Below are 17,450 nucleotides of genomic sequence, written 5' to 3'. Positions count from 1 at the left end.
TGAACTTGATTTTAGTAAGATATTTTATTTATATTGTGTGGTTGGTGAAAAGGTGAAGGTGGCTTTACTCTATAAAGAATAATATAAAACAGGTCATTAAATATAGTTCATGGTATTGCAATGCAAGTATAAAAAACACTGTTTTCTCAGTTGTATTTTCATGGAGAGGATGGATAAACCAGCTACAGGATGAGGGTGCACTTGTTGGAGGTGGGGGAATCAGTCAACCATGGGAATACTACACTTTTCTCAGATGCCACTGTTCTATATGTGAGCTCACAAAGGATGACACCTTTTAGGTTATGGAGCCGTAGCCTCATAAGTTAGGTCTGGTGCTATTGTTTCAGACAACAGGATAAGATGCAAGTATGCTGCCTCTGTAAAGTGCTTTTGCTACAGTATGTATTAAATAAAAAGTTGTGCAAAGACATTGCTTTGAATATATTTTGCATGAATGATAGATAGTTTTGAATACAAACTTTACAATACGCATTCAGTACTCACCTGCTCATCTAAAACAGGAAGAGACAAATCCAGGAAGGACTCACGAACTAAGGATACCTTAAAGGGAAGGAAGAACAAATAGGTTTTAATAGACCTATACACTGAAATATCTTACCTCATATTACGTTAGGAAGCAGGCAGAGCTCGGGCTACAGACGATAATTAAATACCATATAAAACACCAATAACCAAATCTTGTGGAGGAAGAGCAACATCCATAATTACAAGCTTATAAAAGTGGATTTCTACTTTTGTAAAGAAACACTTAGAAGAGTTTTGGAAAGATCGAAGTGAGATCAATGGGGATTGAGATGGATATGATGCTGCTTAACGTGAGGGACAGTAATGGTAAAGTCTTACTCACTTTTTTGGTATCATTAAAATGTTTATTTCAATTCACCATTCAAGCAGCAAAGAAGAAAATCTTCGAATTAGCCTCGAGGACATGGGGCAAGCGAGAGGGCTGAAATTGCACTGTGTGTCTCACTTCTTGTTCACAAGGCCTCCTGACCTACTGTTCAAACATATATGCTTAGAAATCCCAATAGTGAAAAGCTGACACTACTGCAAAGGTCGCATTACAGTGAATGGGGTGATCCAGTATCCCACAGAACCAGGGAAGTCAATAGGCATAAACCACAATTGCTTCTGTATGGTATTTAATTCCAATCAGTTTCATTCCTTATTTAATTCGGGCTCGCCACCTCTTTGGCTAGCCTTCTACAAAATTCAATTTATACAAATGTATGCATAGAACGAATCATTGACATTAGAGATGGTTGGAGAATCTGGAGTTATATTAACATTCAGACACCATGCGTGCTTACACTAGCCCAAAGAGCCATTGATTTCATAAATAAAATGAGATGATGTCTGTCCAATTTGGTTGGTGGGATAGGACAAGAAGGAAAATGCTACTTATCCAGTATGCATCTGTTCTTGGCATGTAGAGCTGTAGAATCTCATGCTTGTCATATGATCGCCATATAGTGTTGTGTCCGGATATTTGCACTTTGTTTTTCTGGAAGAAGTTTTCCCTAGTCACGAGGTAGTGGACTCCTACCTTAGGTGATAGTGCACATGGTCATCGACTCCATCTTCAGATTGTTTTCCGCAGAGGGTGATAGAATGGAGCAGTAGTAAAGAATAGAGATGTCCATGCATAAGTATGTTCAGTAAAAAAAAAAAAGAACTTCAGCAGTTACAGGTACCCGGGGAGATGGGTGGGTGCATGCGATTCTACAGCTCTACAAGCCATGAACAGATGCGTACTGGGTAGGTTGCATTTTCCGTTCAAGGCATGCGAGCTGTAGATCACATGCTTTGCATAGACTATACAGGAGTCTCCCAGACGCTGTGGCTATCCTGTAACTGTTGGAGTTACTGAAATAACGTTTTAAGTACTACTTGACCCATATTAGCTTGTTGTCTTGCTAACACATCTACACAATAGTGTTTGGTGAATGTGTGTGGTGTATACCATGTTGCTGCTTTGGAGCTATCAGTAATAGGGATATTCCATAAGAAAGCCATAGTAGCCCCTGTGAGAGACCTTTTGGCTTTTTTGATAACAAATCTGAATACACTGAACAATCCATCTAGCAATTACTGATTTGGAGATAGGATTGCCTTTGTGAGGTGGTGCAAAAGCTACAAAGAGTTGTTTGGTTTTACAAAATGATTTTGTTCTTTCAGTGTAGTACAAAGAGCTCTTCTGAAATCTAAGGTATGTAAAGCTCGGTCTGCAATAGACTCAGGTTGAGGGAAGACCACAGGTAATTCAACCGACTGATTGATGTAAAATGCAGATACAACCTTAGGTAGGAATTTGGGGTTGGTACGAAGAACTACTTTATCTTTAGGAACTGGAAAAAGGGTTCTTCTATGGTTAGTGCCTGTAGTTCACCCACTCTCCTCAATGAAGTGACTGCAATGAGGAAAGTTGTTTTCTAAGTAAGGAACTGTAGTTCACATGTGTGCATGGGTGACCCATTAGCTTTGTGAGGACTATGTTAAGATTCCATACTGGGGTAGGTGGAAGTCTTGGTGGTATTACCCTTTTTAACCCCTCCATGAATGCTTTGATGATGGGCATTCGAAATAGCAATAAGTGTTGCTATTTGGAAGGTAAGCTGCTATGGCAGCAAGATGCAGTCTGATGGATGTATAGGCAAATGCTGACTGCTGCAAATGTAGGTGTGCCTTGACGGTGTACGTAGAACGAAGGCTGTGTTCCACGTTTTAGTCGCAGAGTAAGAAGAACTATTGGTCACCGTATAAGCAATTGAGGTGTCAGTGGTCCTTTATGATTGGACAAAAGCTGATAGTGTGTGATTGGAGACGGCAGGCAGAGAAAGATTGTGTCGAGTCCCCGGCTGCTTTTTAACGGAACGTGAAGATTGGAATAATAGCTCTTTATTCGCCCTTGTCCTGAGGAGGCGAAGATTGCTGGAGGCCGAAACGCGTCCCCGTCGACATGCCATTTTAGACAAGAGGAGTCTTTTGATATTTTTGTACCTGATTTATTTGTTTGGTTGTACACCATCTTTGAATTTAGGTTCTGAATTGAATAGAACGGATTGTGTGAGTACAGGACGTCCACTTAGTGTACCCTCTGATCTAATAGGGGGACACTCCGTTGAGTTTGTATGATCTTTTGGGTGAAAAAAGAATTCTTGTCTTAGTAGAATATTGTTTGTTGTTGTTATATACCATTTGTATTTGACTGTGAAATAGAAATGTATGTGTATATGTGTATTTTGTATGATTAACTATATTACATATAAAAAAACTTTACTTTGAAGTACAGATTGCTACAAATAAAATTAGTAATCTTGTTGACGACTAGGCATGTGATCATTTGTTAAAAAGTTAAAAATTTATGTAGAGAATTATGGGCTCACTGTAGGGGAATTAGTAGTCCCTTTACACTGTAGGAATTTGAGATTGATCCCTCCTGACCACTTTCTGTTTTTTGCAGCAAATGTAATAGGAAGCAGTATGTTCTGTATTGAAGCATCAAGAGGGTTGATGTGATTGTTATTGCAATAGATAACAAAACGCTTCCACTTGGCTGCGTAGCAGGCCCTTGTGGTAGGCTTTCTGGACTTTCTAATAATTGTTGTATGGCGTTTTAGATTCCAAATGAATTTTCCCCGATTCATGCCCTTATATAGGTACAATTCGCGTTTACCTTAAATAGATCAAGCACTTATTTAGGCATAGCCCATGCTACCCAAATACAGGCATGGCTACTTCCATCCGTTCACCAAAACGTTACAACGGTTTCTTGGAAAACCAGACTCTTAAGCAGAAGGGATTTCCCCTAGCCTGGATATTGATTTCTCCAAGAACTCATTTATTATGCATGAACATCTATTCCTTAGGGGTTCATTCATGACGTTCATATGCCCGACTTTACGTCCGAGGTGGCATTCCTAAACATCTTCAAGTTATAAATATACCTTCACTTGCTATGGCAAAGCACAGTGGTTCGGGGCAGTTCGACGACCTACTTGCCCAACGCTGCTCGCTACAGCAAGTGCCGAAGGAAGCCGACTCTCCAGCTGACGCACTGATCGAAAGCTGTCTTCCTCTGCCGAGATTCCAGCTCCAGTGTTTCTGACTCCCCTTGCGGGGTGTTGGGAAATCGAGTACGAGACCGAGATACCAAACCTCCTTCATTCTAAGGTATGGAGCTGATTAGAACCTAGAGAAACCTTTGGCAATTCTTGGAAAAACTAAACCTATGCTAAAGACCACACTTACTTCTTCCCTCGTACTAGACCTAGGTTAGATAAATTGGGGTAGGCGTATTTAAGAAGCACCAGTTGAGTATTTTAGCCTGTGTTATTTATGTATGTATTTTTATGTGTCATAGCACTAGACAATGCTGTTACAGTATTATTTTATATTACTGCTTACGCTGTACACATTATATTTTGCATTCTGTCTAACGATTGTAGCAGTTCACCTCTCCTGCATGAGAAAGAAGACTGTTCAATAAACCCCTTTTATTGAAACGCCCGTCTCTCTATTTTCTCTGCAACTCTGTAGAAACGAAGCATGCACGATTGACTGAGTAAAATAGTTATCTATTGTTTCTATGACTCTGAAGATCTTGTTCCAGTCCTAGGGAAACAAAGTTGTCATGTTTATGCGGTTGTCAGAAACTAATCCCTTCTTGTGTATTCGAGAAAGTTTCTGTTGACCTCTGAGCTAGCGGGCACTCGCAATTAAGTTTAGTATACTCGATAGAGACATACTGACCTCAGTTCTATGTCAAATCTATAGGGTATATTATTTCAATGCGCAGAGCCTATTGGGAATATAGGAACTACACTACATAATGTCTGGTGGAAGGTTGAGATAACCAAACTATGACTTCAGGGGCCAGATCGCAAGGTTGATCTGTTTGGGATCTGGGTGTCTGATTTCCCCATGGCCCTGTGTGAGGAGACTGGGATTTAAATGTAATTTTTGGAGTGGCACTAGAGAGAGTTCCAACAGGGTTGTGAACCAGGGTTGATGTGCAAATGTTGGAGCTACTAGTATTAGCGTGAGTGATGTTTGCCTGAGTTTCCGAACCACTGATGGAATGAGTGGGAGAGGCGGAAAAGCGTAGGCAAATATCCCTGACCAGTTCATCCGTAGAGCATTGCCTTTGGACAATGGGTCTGGATACCTGGAGGCGAAGCTTTGGCATTCTGCGTTTTCGGCTGTTGTGAACAGGTCTATGTGAAGGACTCCACAGGCTTGAAAGTATGGGTGGAGAACTTGAGGGTGAAGTTCCCACTCGTGTATCTGATAGCTTTGCCTGCTGAGGAGATCCGCAATCTGATTGTTGACTCCTGGGAGATGTTCTGCTAGGAGATAAGTGTTGTGGTGTAGCGCCCACCTCCAGATGTCTTGGGCTAAGTGGGACAGTTTGAGAGAGAGTCTCCTCCTTTGCTGCTGTATATAATACATAGCTGTCATGTTGTCGGTTCGGACTAGTACAGCTTTGCCAGACAGGTGATCTTGAAAGGCTTTGAGCGCTAGAAAGATTGCCATGAGTTCTAATTTATTGATGTGAAGCAACCTTTGCTGTAGGCTCCATCGCCCTTGCACTGTATGTTATTGAAGATGAGCTCCCCAGCCAGTAAGGGATACGTCCACTGTTATAGCCGTCTGTGGAATCGGGTCTATGAACGGCCACGCTTTTGACAGGTTTAGTGTGTTCCGCTACTGCAGAGAGCGAGGAGTACGGCCGCTTACCAACACTAGATCAGTTAATAGACCTTGTGACTGGTGGAAGCATGTATAACTTGGCGTGGGAAACTATCATGATGCAAGATGCCATAAACCCCAGCAGTTGCATAAACACCTGAGCCGGGAGTGACTGAGTGGGTTGAAATTTGAGAATGAGCGCCTGAATGTTTTGAATTCTGGCTGCAATGGGATACGCTCTAGCCTTTTGAGTATCTACAGTGGCTCCTAGGTAATCCTGAACTTTGGCTAAAGATGTGATTTTAACACATTGACTGAAAACCCTAGCTGTTGAAGCAGCGGAATGGTTATTGAAGGCATTGCTGATATGTGCTGGTTTTGATTAGCCAGTCCTCCACATAGGGAAAGACATGTATGCTTTGCCTTCCGAGAGGTGCAACTACTACCGCCAGACATTTTGTGAAGACTCTGGGGGCAGTGGTGACGCTGAATGGGAGCACTTTGTATTGGTAGTGTTGACCTGCTACCACAAACCTGAGAAATTTGCGGTGAGCCAGATGGATTGGAATATGACAGTAAGCGTCCTTTAAATCTAGAGTGGATAGAAAATAGCCCTTTTGCAAAAGAGCAGTATCTGTTGCAGTATTACCATGTGGAAGTGGTCTGAATGTATGTAAAGATTGAGTTCTCTGAGATCCGATATGGGTCAGAGAGCCGTCCTTTTTTGGAATTAGAAAGTAAAAGGAGTACACGCCCGCCCCTTGATGTTGTAGTGGTACGGGCTATATGGCTTGTTTTAGAAGCAGGGATTGTACCTCTTGTTTGAGACGGTCTAGATGATCCTGTGAAAATTTGTGCAACTTTGGGGGGAATGTTTGGAGGAGTATTGATGAACTTCGGGCAGTAACCAGAATGGATATTTTGGAGAACCCATTTGTCTGTTGTTATTGACTGCCACTTTGGTAGAAATTGTGACAGTCTTAGCCCCTACAGGTGTTAAGTGGACGGAGGGAACTATTGGCAAATCACTGTTTTGTACTGGATGGCGAGGTACGAGTATTGGAACCTCTATCTCTGCCCTTGCCATTGTTTCCTCTGTAATTGCCTCAAAAGAAACCCTTGGAACCTGAGGGTTGGTTATTGTCCTTATAGGTGGACGCTATGTCTGAGGAAGTAGTTTTAGATACTGCTCGATAAAAGGAGCGACGAAAATAACCTCGCCCTTGTAGAGACTGAAGGGTTCCCATGGATTTAGCCACTTCAGTATCCTTTTTCATTTTATCCAGTTAAGTGTCTACCACCGGGTCAAAAAGGTGTTCCTTGTCAAAAGGTGTGTTTAGTACGGAAGTTTGAACCTCCGGTTTAAATCCTGATATGCACAGCCAGGCGTGTCTTCTTTAAAGAACACTAGTGTTCACCGCTCTGGCAGATGTATCAACAGCATCTAGGGAACATCTAATTTGGTTATTAGAAATTAACTGTCCCTCACGAACCATGTCTTGCGCTTCTGATTATGTTGAGGAAGAAATTGGATGAGATGTTCCATTTCATCCCAGTGTGCACGGTCATAGCGTGCTAGCAACGCCTGTGTATTAGAAATACTCCAGAAGTTAGCAGCCTGGAAGGCTATTCTTTTCCCGGAAGTATCAAGGAGTTTAGACTCTTTATCAGGGGTGGTGCGTCTCCAGTAGTTTCGGAGTTTACCCTTTTACGTGCATTAGAAACTACTAATTAATCTAATGTAGTTGACCCTTTATGTAGACTGGATCTGATGGTCCAGGGTTGTATTTTTTACTACTCTGTTCTCAGACGGGATCAAATTAAGGACGTATGGGGCACCATGTAGAAAGGTAGAATGGGGGTCTGCTTTCCTTTCTAGCGGGAAGGAGGCCGGGTTCCTTCTGTAGGTTGCAGAAGGCTCCGCCACTGGCTGTTGTTCTGGCTTAATGACCACCATTGCACAAGGTCAATAGTGATCGGGAGCTGTAATCAACAACTAGGGCCGACCCTGTTTATAAAATCATACTGTGATCGCTGTAAGGCCTTGCTCCAGTGGCTAGATAAAAGCCTGTAGCTGCAACTAACCTGGTTTTTAATAGATTTTGCTCTACTGTATTAGAGAAGCGACTAACGCAATGTAAGTTCCTTGTGAGGGGATATATGCCGCTGTATATTGTAAAGGCTTTAGTAAAGAACTGTGATGTCCTTTAAACACAGTGTTTCAGTGCATTTCCTGGACTGATTAATGAGGTGCTTTATCCACCAAAGGGTGTGGCATAACAGCCAAAGCTACCTACTTTCCAGTTGCGAAACCAGGTTCGAGTCTCAGCGTTGCCTTAACATCCTGTATTGTCAGCAAATCACCTACATTAGATTAATTAGTAGTTTATAATGCACGTAAAAGGGCAATCTCCGAAACTACTGGAGACGCACCACCCCTAATAAAGAGTCTAAACTCCTTGATACTTCCAGGAAAAGAATAGCCTTCCAGGCTGCTAACTTCTGGAGTATTTCTAAGACTGTAGAAAACCGCCAAGGTGGTTGAGTGGAGAAATCCCGAGCCTCTGCCCAAGCGAGTAAACAAGTGTGGCTCTCGTTCCATGGTGCCGACAGCAAACACGAGACCCCTCGGAACATAGTCACAGAACAGTGCTAAAGAATGTTTAGCAACCGCTGGAAACCTGGACACCTAGGAATCCTGCTGCCTCCTCTCCCACACCGCCCAGTCATATTCCTGCAAGGGTCATGGGTAACCCACGGGAGCTCCGGGCCAAGCAAACACCCCTCTCCTAGGAGTGCCCGGGCCAAGAGGGGGAAAAGGCACGCCGGCCGATGCTTGAATGTCACGCCTCCTGTGCATGCTAAACCACATGGTAAAACTGAAACTGAGAGGGCGGCCGAACCCCAACGTAGCTGGACCCTCCACCCATACATCTTGGACTACTCTCCCTAGCCCAGTCCCGAACGAGGACCCGCACAACCTCGTTCAGCCAGGAGACCGGATCAACCCACCAGACGAGCACAAACAGGAGGCAGAAGGACGGCCCCCAAAAGGGGCGAACTCGCCGACACAACCACGAAACGCCGCCTCCAAACCCAAAGTGCCTTCCTCACTGAGCTGGACAGCACAGTCTCCCTCAAAGTATAAAAAAGCACTGTGCCAGTCTCGCCTCGTATGCTCCACACAAACAGCCCTGCCTGCCGCATCACCTGACCGGAGAAGCGTGGCTCAGTGGTTAGAGGCGGCAGACCCGGAAGCTGAGATCGACCGTGGACCAGGGTTCGATTCCCCGCCTCGGCGGGGTCTCGGGCTCAAAATTCCACGGATTCGACAATTCTCGCTCTGGTGCCTACTCAACTCACTGGGTCACACTCTGCGACTCTGGGCAATAGCTTGCTTAATCTCCACTACGGCCCCTCGCGGCGGGATGCCTGGCTTTCACCTTGTGGACACCCTGCCGGGGTTTCTCACAGGGGAATACCAGGACGGGTTCCCTAAGCAAGCGCCGGGACGCTCACAGGCAGCTGTGCGCTTTACAAGTCCAGCACATTTACATTTACATTTACATTTACCCCAAGGAAGGGCGCTGGCTGCGTGTTTGCACTCTATAACCAACAACGGGCTTGCGTAGAAGTAAAAACAAGTTGTCGCCACATAATGAAATCGTAAAGTGAAAGCGCGCCAAGCGCGTTGTGCCTGCCTGCAGCCCTTCCTCCTTTTGGGACGGCCCATCCGGACTGGATACTTTGCTTCACAGCTTGCTTAGATAAAATACCTCCTTTGGATAAGAAATTGCTTCATGACAGCCGTGAAGCAAACGATCCAGTGCGACTGGGCCGTGCAAAAGGAGAAAGGGCGGTAACAAAGAAGCCTAATTTTCAATGGGAGGCCAACGTTTACCATTAACAATGACGGCATCCAATGATAATGAGGGGCGGTGCTTCAAGCCCCCTTCTGAAATGTCCTCTCTCACAACATGCCTAGCAGAGCGAGCAACACATGCACGCTGCAACGCTAGACGATACCTAAAAACTGTGCACGCTTTTTAAGGATGGGAAGCAAATATCCACAAATGAGTGTGCTTTGCGGATGTTTACTAATTATTGTTGGGTACCCCACTCTGAAATGCCCTCAACCTACCACTGTGATAAAATGTACTCACACTGAACTTTAAGTGTGGGTATATCCATTAACAATGAAACTCACTTTTTTCAATCACAAATGTTAATGCCCTCTCAAATGATACTCCTTACACAATTAAGTCTCTTAACTGCACACATATCTTTCTGAATCTGAACCACGGTAACAAGGCAAAACAAAGAAATAAACATGGACTGACAATGCCTATAGGACTGCGTTTCATGTGGCAACACATGCAGTGTAAGTATATTTAAGCCAGACAAGAAACAAAAGGCAGATGGGGAGGAGCCAAGATGGCGTTGTGAACGGACGTGAAGTCTCTCGGCTCCCCGATCCTTTGTTCCTCTCGCCGAAATCCTGACGTTATCCTGCTGCGAAACGCTGACGAGGGGACGGAGACGGTGTGCGGAATTGACTGGTGCTCTCCCGCTGTTCCTGCCTGCCTGGAACCCACTGCACGGCCGAGAGAACTGCGGAGCTCATCTCTACCCTGAGACCGAGACCCAGACGGACGCGCTGACATGGCGGCTGCCGGAGCTGCCGAGGCTATGGAGGCGGAGTGCCTATAGCGCCCTGACTGGCGCCTCTACCTGCGATTATCTGCGCCTGCCCTTCACTTCTGCACGGAGTGCCTGCCGACCGGGAACATCCTCGGGCGCCTCCACTGCCGAGCTCTGCAAGTGAGGTACGCAGCGTCACCCCCATGATGGCGGACACTTAATCACCGCAGCTCTCCCTCAAGCCTGATCCCGACCACCGTGAGCCTTTCATCGCGGGTCGCCCACTGATTGTATGTCTGCGTTCGGACAGCGACCTACATCCCTGTGTTCTCTGTGGCACTTGCGCCCCTTTGCTCCCCCGGCGGGGCTCTTGCACTGGCTAACCTGGCTGCATCTCCTGCTAACGCTGCCTCGGATAAGCCCTGGACTCTGTTAAGGTCCCCTGGACGCTGTCTTGTCTGGGGTCCGGCGCCTGTGATCGAGACGCATATGGAACCCCCGGCGGCCCCAACTTATGGCTCCATTCTTGCTGCTATCCGTGACTTGTGGTCAGAGATGCGTGTAGGCTTTTTATCACTGTATGGGAGGCTTGGGGCTGCTGCGCCCGTGGTGACCTGCACATCACCGATCTGCCTCTCTCACTGGGAAGCTGTGTCTGTCGTTACTCCTGTCCAGGCTACTTTGTTGCCGAACAATTGCTCTCTCCTTCAGCTTCCCGGCAGTGTTGGCGGACGCAAATTGATGCCTATTTATTTCACCGGCGCTACAATGTTGCTACCTCCACCAGTGCTCACAATTTCCTTCGAGACTTTGCTACCTTTGGTGATGCCGTCGCGGGCGCGGCAGCTAGCAGATCTGCTTGCCCATGTTCATCTGGCCCTGTTGCTGCTATTCATTCTCTCGCTGACCAGTGAGCAACCATTGGCGCTGTCTAGTGGGATACATGGAACTGATCGTGGACGGACCCGTGCATTTTGTTGTGGAACACCATCTTCCTGCCGAGAGCGGCCATCTTGTCCCTTTGTTCAGCCCGTCTGGACTGCCATGCGAGGGTTTTGGCTGTGGGGGCGAATACGTACTGGTCAGGGTTAGCGGACTTTCCTGGTGGACTTTGTCTTCCTGGCTGACTACATCTCGGTTTGCAATGATTCATGCATTATGCGACTGTAACTCTCCTTGCGTTGTTCTTGTTGGTACACATGGGGGATGGGACGACTAGACTTGTTAGGCGGGTGGGGCCTCGGGATGAGACGCCCTTTATGTGCGTACTACTATGTTGCGTGTGATCTCTCCCTATTTTGTTTCATACTGCACAAATTATACTCCTTAGGTGATATATAGGATGGGAGTTGCTACATGGATGGGGTGTCCGAGAGACTCGGTGTTTAATGGGCTCCTCCCCACACTTTTTTCTTTCTTGGGAGTTATAGATTAGGATTTTCTATTCTTTCTCCCTAATTCCAAAAAGTGACCTTTTTCTTTTTTCCTTTTCTTAGGGTTTTCCCTCTCGTTTTTCTTTGCCTATATTTCGGGTTCTTTAGCGGGCGATAGACACACTGCGGGGGGGGGGGTAGGCCGTAGCCTCTGCGATGGTGTAGGGTGGGGGGTAGGTTTTAGTTCTCATGTTGGTTTCTATGGGCCTTATTTTTATTATTTTTCTGCGCTTTTCTTATCTAATTTCTGCTCTGGTCCAGGATAGGGACGTGTAGGCAGTGGGCTGCTCTGTACATGGCGTGGAATTGCTATACTGGCGACTTTGTTGTTTTATTCGTACCCGCCATATTGCCTGGAATTGCTTTAACGCTTGGTTTCCTGATACGCTCTTGCCTGCTCACGCTGTGATGTAATTGCATGGGCTCAGCTTTCCTGGATCTCTACTCTCTCTTCCTTTTCTTATTTCTCTCTCTTCTCGTTATTATTCTTTTTCTATATTTCGGGTGAATCTGGGCGACAGGCACGCTGTTCAATGGGGTAGACCGTAGCCGTTACAGTGATGTAGGGTGGGGGGGGTGTTTGTTGTTTTAGCTTGTTTTGTTCTATGGTCCCTTTTTTGCCTTCTTTAGGGGGTGGGCTGTATCCCTTGTTGTTCGCTCCTTTATTCGTTAGCGTCTGCACCTTCTCCTTTTCGGGGCGGGTGGGCTGTACGTATGGCGTCCACTTTATTTGTTTGTTGGTATCCTTTGTCTATTTTGCCCCTGATGTGGGCGTGTGTGGTCTTTGGGCTCTGCCCTACTGTGTCATCTGCTTGCGTGGGGGGCTGCTTCCTCCCGCCCCCCCCCGTTTTTCTTTTCGATATATGTTGCATGACGCGCTAGTAGATATGGTTGCTACCTCCTTTAAGTAATGTAAAATGAAACCTCTATATCCTGGCGCTGGCGATGTCGTGATTTTTGTATTCATCCTGTATTCATCCTGTCGTATACATTGCTATGTTTCTTTTTTGACTCTCCTGACTTTGCGGCCGGCCCCTGTGGTTGTAGGCCAGCGCTTGTACTTCTACCCTTCTTTTTCAATAAAGGTTTAAAAAAAAAAAAAAAAAAAAAAAAAGAAACAAAAGGCAGACTACTGCATTCTCCATAGTTGTTAATTCTCCTACAGGCAGTACAATGTAAGCACTAAAGCGGAGCAAACAAAGGTACCCAGACAGCCAATAGCATTAGATGGGAGGTAAATACTCTAAGGGCTGTGACAACAGGTGATTAACAAAGTCTCAAGCCAATGACTGAAAGAGGCTATTCTAAGAAAGCCAATAGTTAAAACAGGCAGACCAAAAGCACAATATATGTGTATCGTAAGCAAGAGGTCTAGTTTACATCTATGCTGTGGAATCTCAGACCAAAAAAGGACTATGACAAAAAAGAAAACGAAGGTCTTCCTGTCACCCAAAAACATGACAGAGACTTTGAAAGACATTAGGTGAGTTAAAAATAAACACTTGATTATTTATAGTGCAAAACACTTTAACCCCTTCGGGGCTGATGACGAGCTGAGCTCGTCATGGCGCACTCCGGTCGTGCGCTGATGACGAGCCCAGCTCGTCATGAGCCCCACCCTTGGGGGAAGCGCTGGCGCTCCCCCCGAGGGTCTGCGATCTTGACGCAAAGTACGGGGATGGCAGCGGAAGAGTTTCCGCTGCCGCCCCCGCCCCTCCCCATGGGAATCCCTGATGACGTCAGCGCGCACAGGGCAATGTTTGTTTTGGGAAGCGACCCCTTGGGTAAGGGTCGCTTCCAGGTGGCCATGATTTTGTTGTTTATTTTCTGTCCCCACTGGGGGCAAATCGGCCTGTTTTTTTTGCCGTTTTGCCCCCGGGGTGGGGGGGCGGGCGGGGGGGCAGAAAATGCACACTAGCACCAGGGTATTTAAATTTAGTTTTTAAGAAGCGACCCCTTGGGCAAGGGTCGCTTCCAGGTGGGCTGTGATAATTTTTTTGATTTTCTGCCCCCCCCCCCGGGGGCGAATCAGCCTGTTATTTCGGCCGTTTTGCCCCCTGGGGGGGGCAGAAATTCCCCACTAGCACCAGGGATTAGTTTTGGGGCAATGTATATGTTCTGGAAGCCACCCCTTGGGGCATGGTCGCTTCCTGGTGGCTAGTAGTTCTGTTTATGAATTTCTGCCCCCCCCCTTGGGGCAAATAGGCCCATTTTTTTGACGTTTTGCCTCGGGGGGGGGGCCTCGTTGGCAGAAAATTGCCGCTAGCACCAGGGTTTTTTTTTTACATGGTTTGTATTGACCCCTTGTGCCATGGTCACTTCCTGGAGGGGTCTTAATTTTTTAGGTATATTTTGCCCCCCCCCCCCCGGGGGGCTAATAGGCCAGTTTTTATGCCCGTTTTGCCCCCGGGGGGGGGGCCAGAAAATGCCACTAGGCACCAGGGATTGTTTTTTTTTTTGTTATGGCGGCTACCCCTTGGGCAAGGTTTGCTTCTTAGAGGGAACTTGTTTTGGGAATGTTTTTCTGCTTCACCCCCACCCCCCTGGGGGCGAATAGGCCCTTTTCTCTTCTGTTTTTTGGCCCACTAAGGATTTGAGATTTGTAGTGTGTCGAAGCGATCCCTTGGGCAAGGCTTGGTTCCAATGGTGGTTATATATTTGGTTGTTTTTTACTGGCCGCCTCCCTTGGTGCCAGTTGGTCTTTTTTTGTCCTTACTGCCCCCGTGTGATGGGGGTACTGTTAGGAGCAAAAGACCGACTGGCACCAAAGGGGTCAGGCAGTAAAAAACTTTCAAAAAATGAACCAGTGTTTTGGTGGTTTTCCTCACCTAATCCCAATTTGTCCAAGCCCTATTTGATGGCCCATCTGGGCGAATGTAAATTTGGGGGGCAAATTTGGGTGTTGTTTTTTTAATGCTTATAATGTTTGTGGAACGTGGTAGTAATTTTTTTTTCTTCTCTATTTTTGTCTTGTTCCAGGCTTTTGCTGTTTGGATTGTTGTAGGTTGCGGGTCTGTTACTGCTGGTTTTGCAGCTTGTGTAGTTGCTTGTGCTTGGTAAGTGAATGTATTTTGTACTAGTTTCCCTTGATGATTGTCTTTTTTAAAAAGGTGTACTTATAGCAGTTTGTGTGGCTCTGTGTTTGTTTGTTTTTTTCAGCATTAGTACTTGATGTGCACTTTGTTTTCTAATCTGTAATTTTTTTTTTCTTTCTAGTGGGATATCATTTCTTTTTGCTGGGTCTCAGCAGAGTAGGTGCTGGTGAGTGTAGCTATTTTTGGTAAGAGTGAAATTGTTTTGGATTGTATTGTTCTTTGTGTGAAAGCCTTACCTTGTTTACTTCTTACTTTGCACAGTGTAGGTTGTTGTTCACTTGTGTGCGCAGTCTTCTTGCTTTGTAAGGATAATGGCTAGTCGCAGGATTACTGCTCAGCAGGTTCTTGGTTTGCTTTTTGAGTCTTCCTCGGACCATGGTTCAGAGACTGACTCCGATTCGGACCCAGAGGTAGGGGCAGAAGATTCAGGCAGTGAGTTTTCTCTTCGCATGGAATCATCGGATGATGAATCTTCTTCTAGTGCTGATGAAGTGCCTATGGTAGAGGAGGACATTGATGTGCCGGTAGTGGGCCAAGAGGCATCTGTGCTGCTGCCTAGGGCCGCAAGGTTTCCTTTCTTTTTACGTCGGCAAGAGGCATGTGGGCTGCAGCCTGCGCCCAAAAGGCTTCACATTGCTGTGGTGCGCCAAGAGGCATCTGGTGCTGTTAGTCTTCCTGTTGGTGTAGTGCAGCAAGAGGCATCTGGGGCTGTTAGGCTTCCCATTGGTGTAGAGCGGCAAGAGGCATCTGGGCCTGCTTGGTTTCCCGGTGGTGTAGTGCAGCAAGAAGCATCTCAGGCTGCTAGGCTTCCCGTTGGTGTAGTGCAGGAAGAGCCCTCTGGGGATGCTATGTTTTCTGTTGGTGTTGTGCAGCCAGAAGTATCTGTGGCTGTTAGGCTTCCCGTTGGTGAACAGCAGCAAGAGGCTTCTGGGCTGCAGGCTGGGGTGGCTGCTCCCCCCGTTGATAGGGATGGCCTCTGGGTTCCCCCTGGCATGGTGCAGCCGGCATTGCCAGAGTTCACTGGTGTTCCTGGGTTTAGAGTGAATACTGAGAATTTTCTGCCAATACATTTTTTTCAGTTGTTTTTTGACGATGTGTTTTTGCAAGAGATTGTTGATCAAACTAATTTGTATGCAGAACAGTTTTTGAGGGACAACAGTGCCAGCCTTAAGCCCCTTTCTAGAGCTACCCGGTGGACTCCCACAAATGTTGAAGAGATGAAGTTTTTGGGATTAACTTTTTTGATAGGCTTGCTAAGGAAGCCATCAATGTCTTCATATTGGTCCACTAGTCCCTTGATGGCAACAGCTATAGTTCCAGCAGTCATAAGTCGTGATCGGTATATGCTTCTTCGGATGATGCATTTTGTTGATAATGGTTTAGCGTGGCCACGCGATCACCCTGATTGTGAACGTTTGTTTAAAATTCGGCCTGTCCTAGATCACTTTGTTGATCGTTTTTCTGAGATCTTTGCCCCTGGTAAAGAAATTGCAGTGGATGAGTCTTTGCTATTGTTCAAGGGCCGCTTGGTTTTTAGGCAATACATTCCTAGTAAGAGGGCACGCTATGGAATCAAACTGTATATGCTGTGTAACAGTGAGACTGGATATGTCTACAATTTCAGGGTGAACACTGGTAAAGAGTCCAGCATTAACCCTCCTGGTTGTCCTTCCACTTTTGGAGTGACTGAGAAAATTGTGTGGGAACTAGGTAGAGGATTATTTAACAAAGGCCACCATTTATATGTAGATAACTTCTACACTGGTGTGCGGTTGTTCAAGGAGCTGGCCAAAGTGGGCACTGTTGCTTGTGGCACAATGCGCAGTAACTGTAAAGGTTTCCCAAAGGAACTTGTTTGCAAAAGGCTTGTGCGGGGACAGTCTACTGCATTGCGATGTTTGGAGCTTCTAGCTGTGAAGTTTTCAGACAAGAGAGATGTGTACATGCTGACTACTATCCACGATGAAAGTACTGTACCTGTGCCTGTTTGGAGTCAGGGTGCTGAAGTGCGCAAACCTGTGTGCATTTTAGCTTACAATAAGTACATGGGAGGTGTTGACAGAGTAGATCAGAGGTAGGAGCCTTATGCTGCTATTCGAAAGGCTTACGTTTGGTACAAGAAGTTGGCTATCCATCTGTTCCACTTGGCAACCTTTAATGCTTTTGTTGTGTACCAGAAGTCTTGTCCTGAGTCGAAGATGCCTTTTGTTAAGTTTCAGGAGTCTATAATAGGCAGCCTGGTACTTGTGGAGCAGGCAAGTGTTCCTAGATTTGGAGTGGTGGAGGATGTGGCTAGATTGAAAGATCGCCACTTTCCTGAATACATTCCTCCCACTACCGCAAGAGACTTTCCGACAAGAAGATGCAGAGTCTGTTGGTGAAGAGGCGTGCGGAAGGAGTCTCGTATGTACTGCCCTGACTGTCCTTCTAAGCCTGGATTGTGTCTGTCAGCTTGTTTTAAATCGTACCACACGCAAAAGAAGTTTTGGGAGTTTTAATGAGCTGTAAAGTGAATTGACTGGTCTGCATTCTGTAAACATTTTTTAGTTTAGTTTGTTTCAAGGATTGG

At 46.0% G+C, this 17,450-nt stretch overlaps 1 protein-coding gene across 2 annotated transcripts in view; it reads right to left on the bottom strand.

Moving 5' to 3' along the window:
• Window positions 1-17,450, bottom strand: part of USP16 (ubiquitin specific peptidase 16) — a 385,832-nt gene that overhangs the window by 144,712 nt on the left and 223,670 nt on the right. For both annotated transcript variants that reach the window (XM_078658388.1, XM_078658387.1), the window contains exon 12: window positions 505-561. In XM_078658388.1, coding sequence (XP_078514514.1) covers window positions 505-561 — 57 coding nt within the window. The remainder of the gene's footprint in view (window positions 1-504; window positions 562-17,450) is intronic.

The sequence above is a fragment of the Lissotriton helveticus genome, chromosome 8 (genome assembly GCF_964261635.1).
Source record: "Lissotriton helveticus chromosome 8, aLisHel1.1, whole genome shotgun sequence".
NCBI classification, from domain to species: domain Eukaryota; kingdom Metazoa; phylum Chordata; class Amphibia; order Caudata; family Salamandridae; genus Lissotriton; species Lissotriton helveticus.
This window is presented reverse-complemented; position numbering and strand designations above follow the sequence as displayed.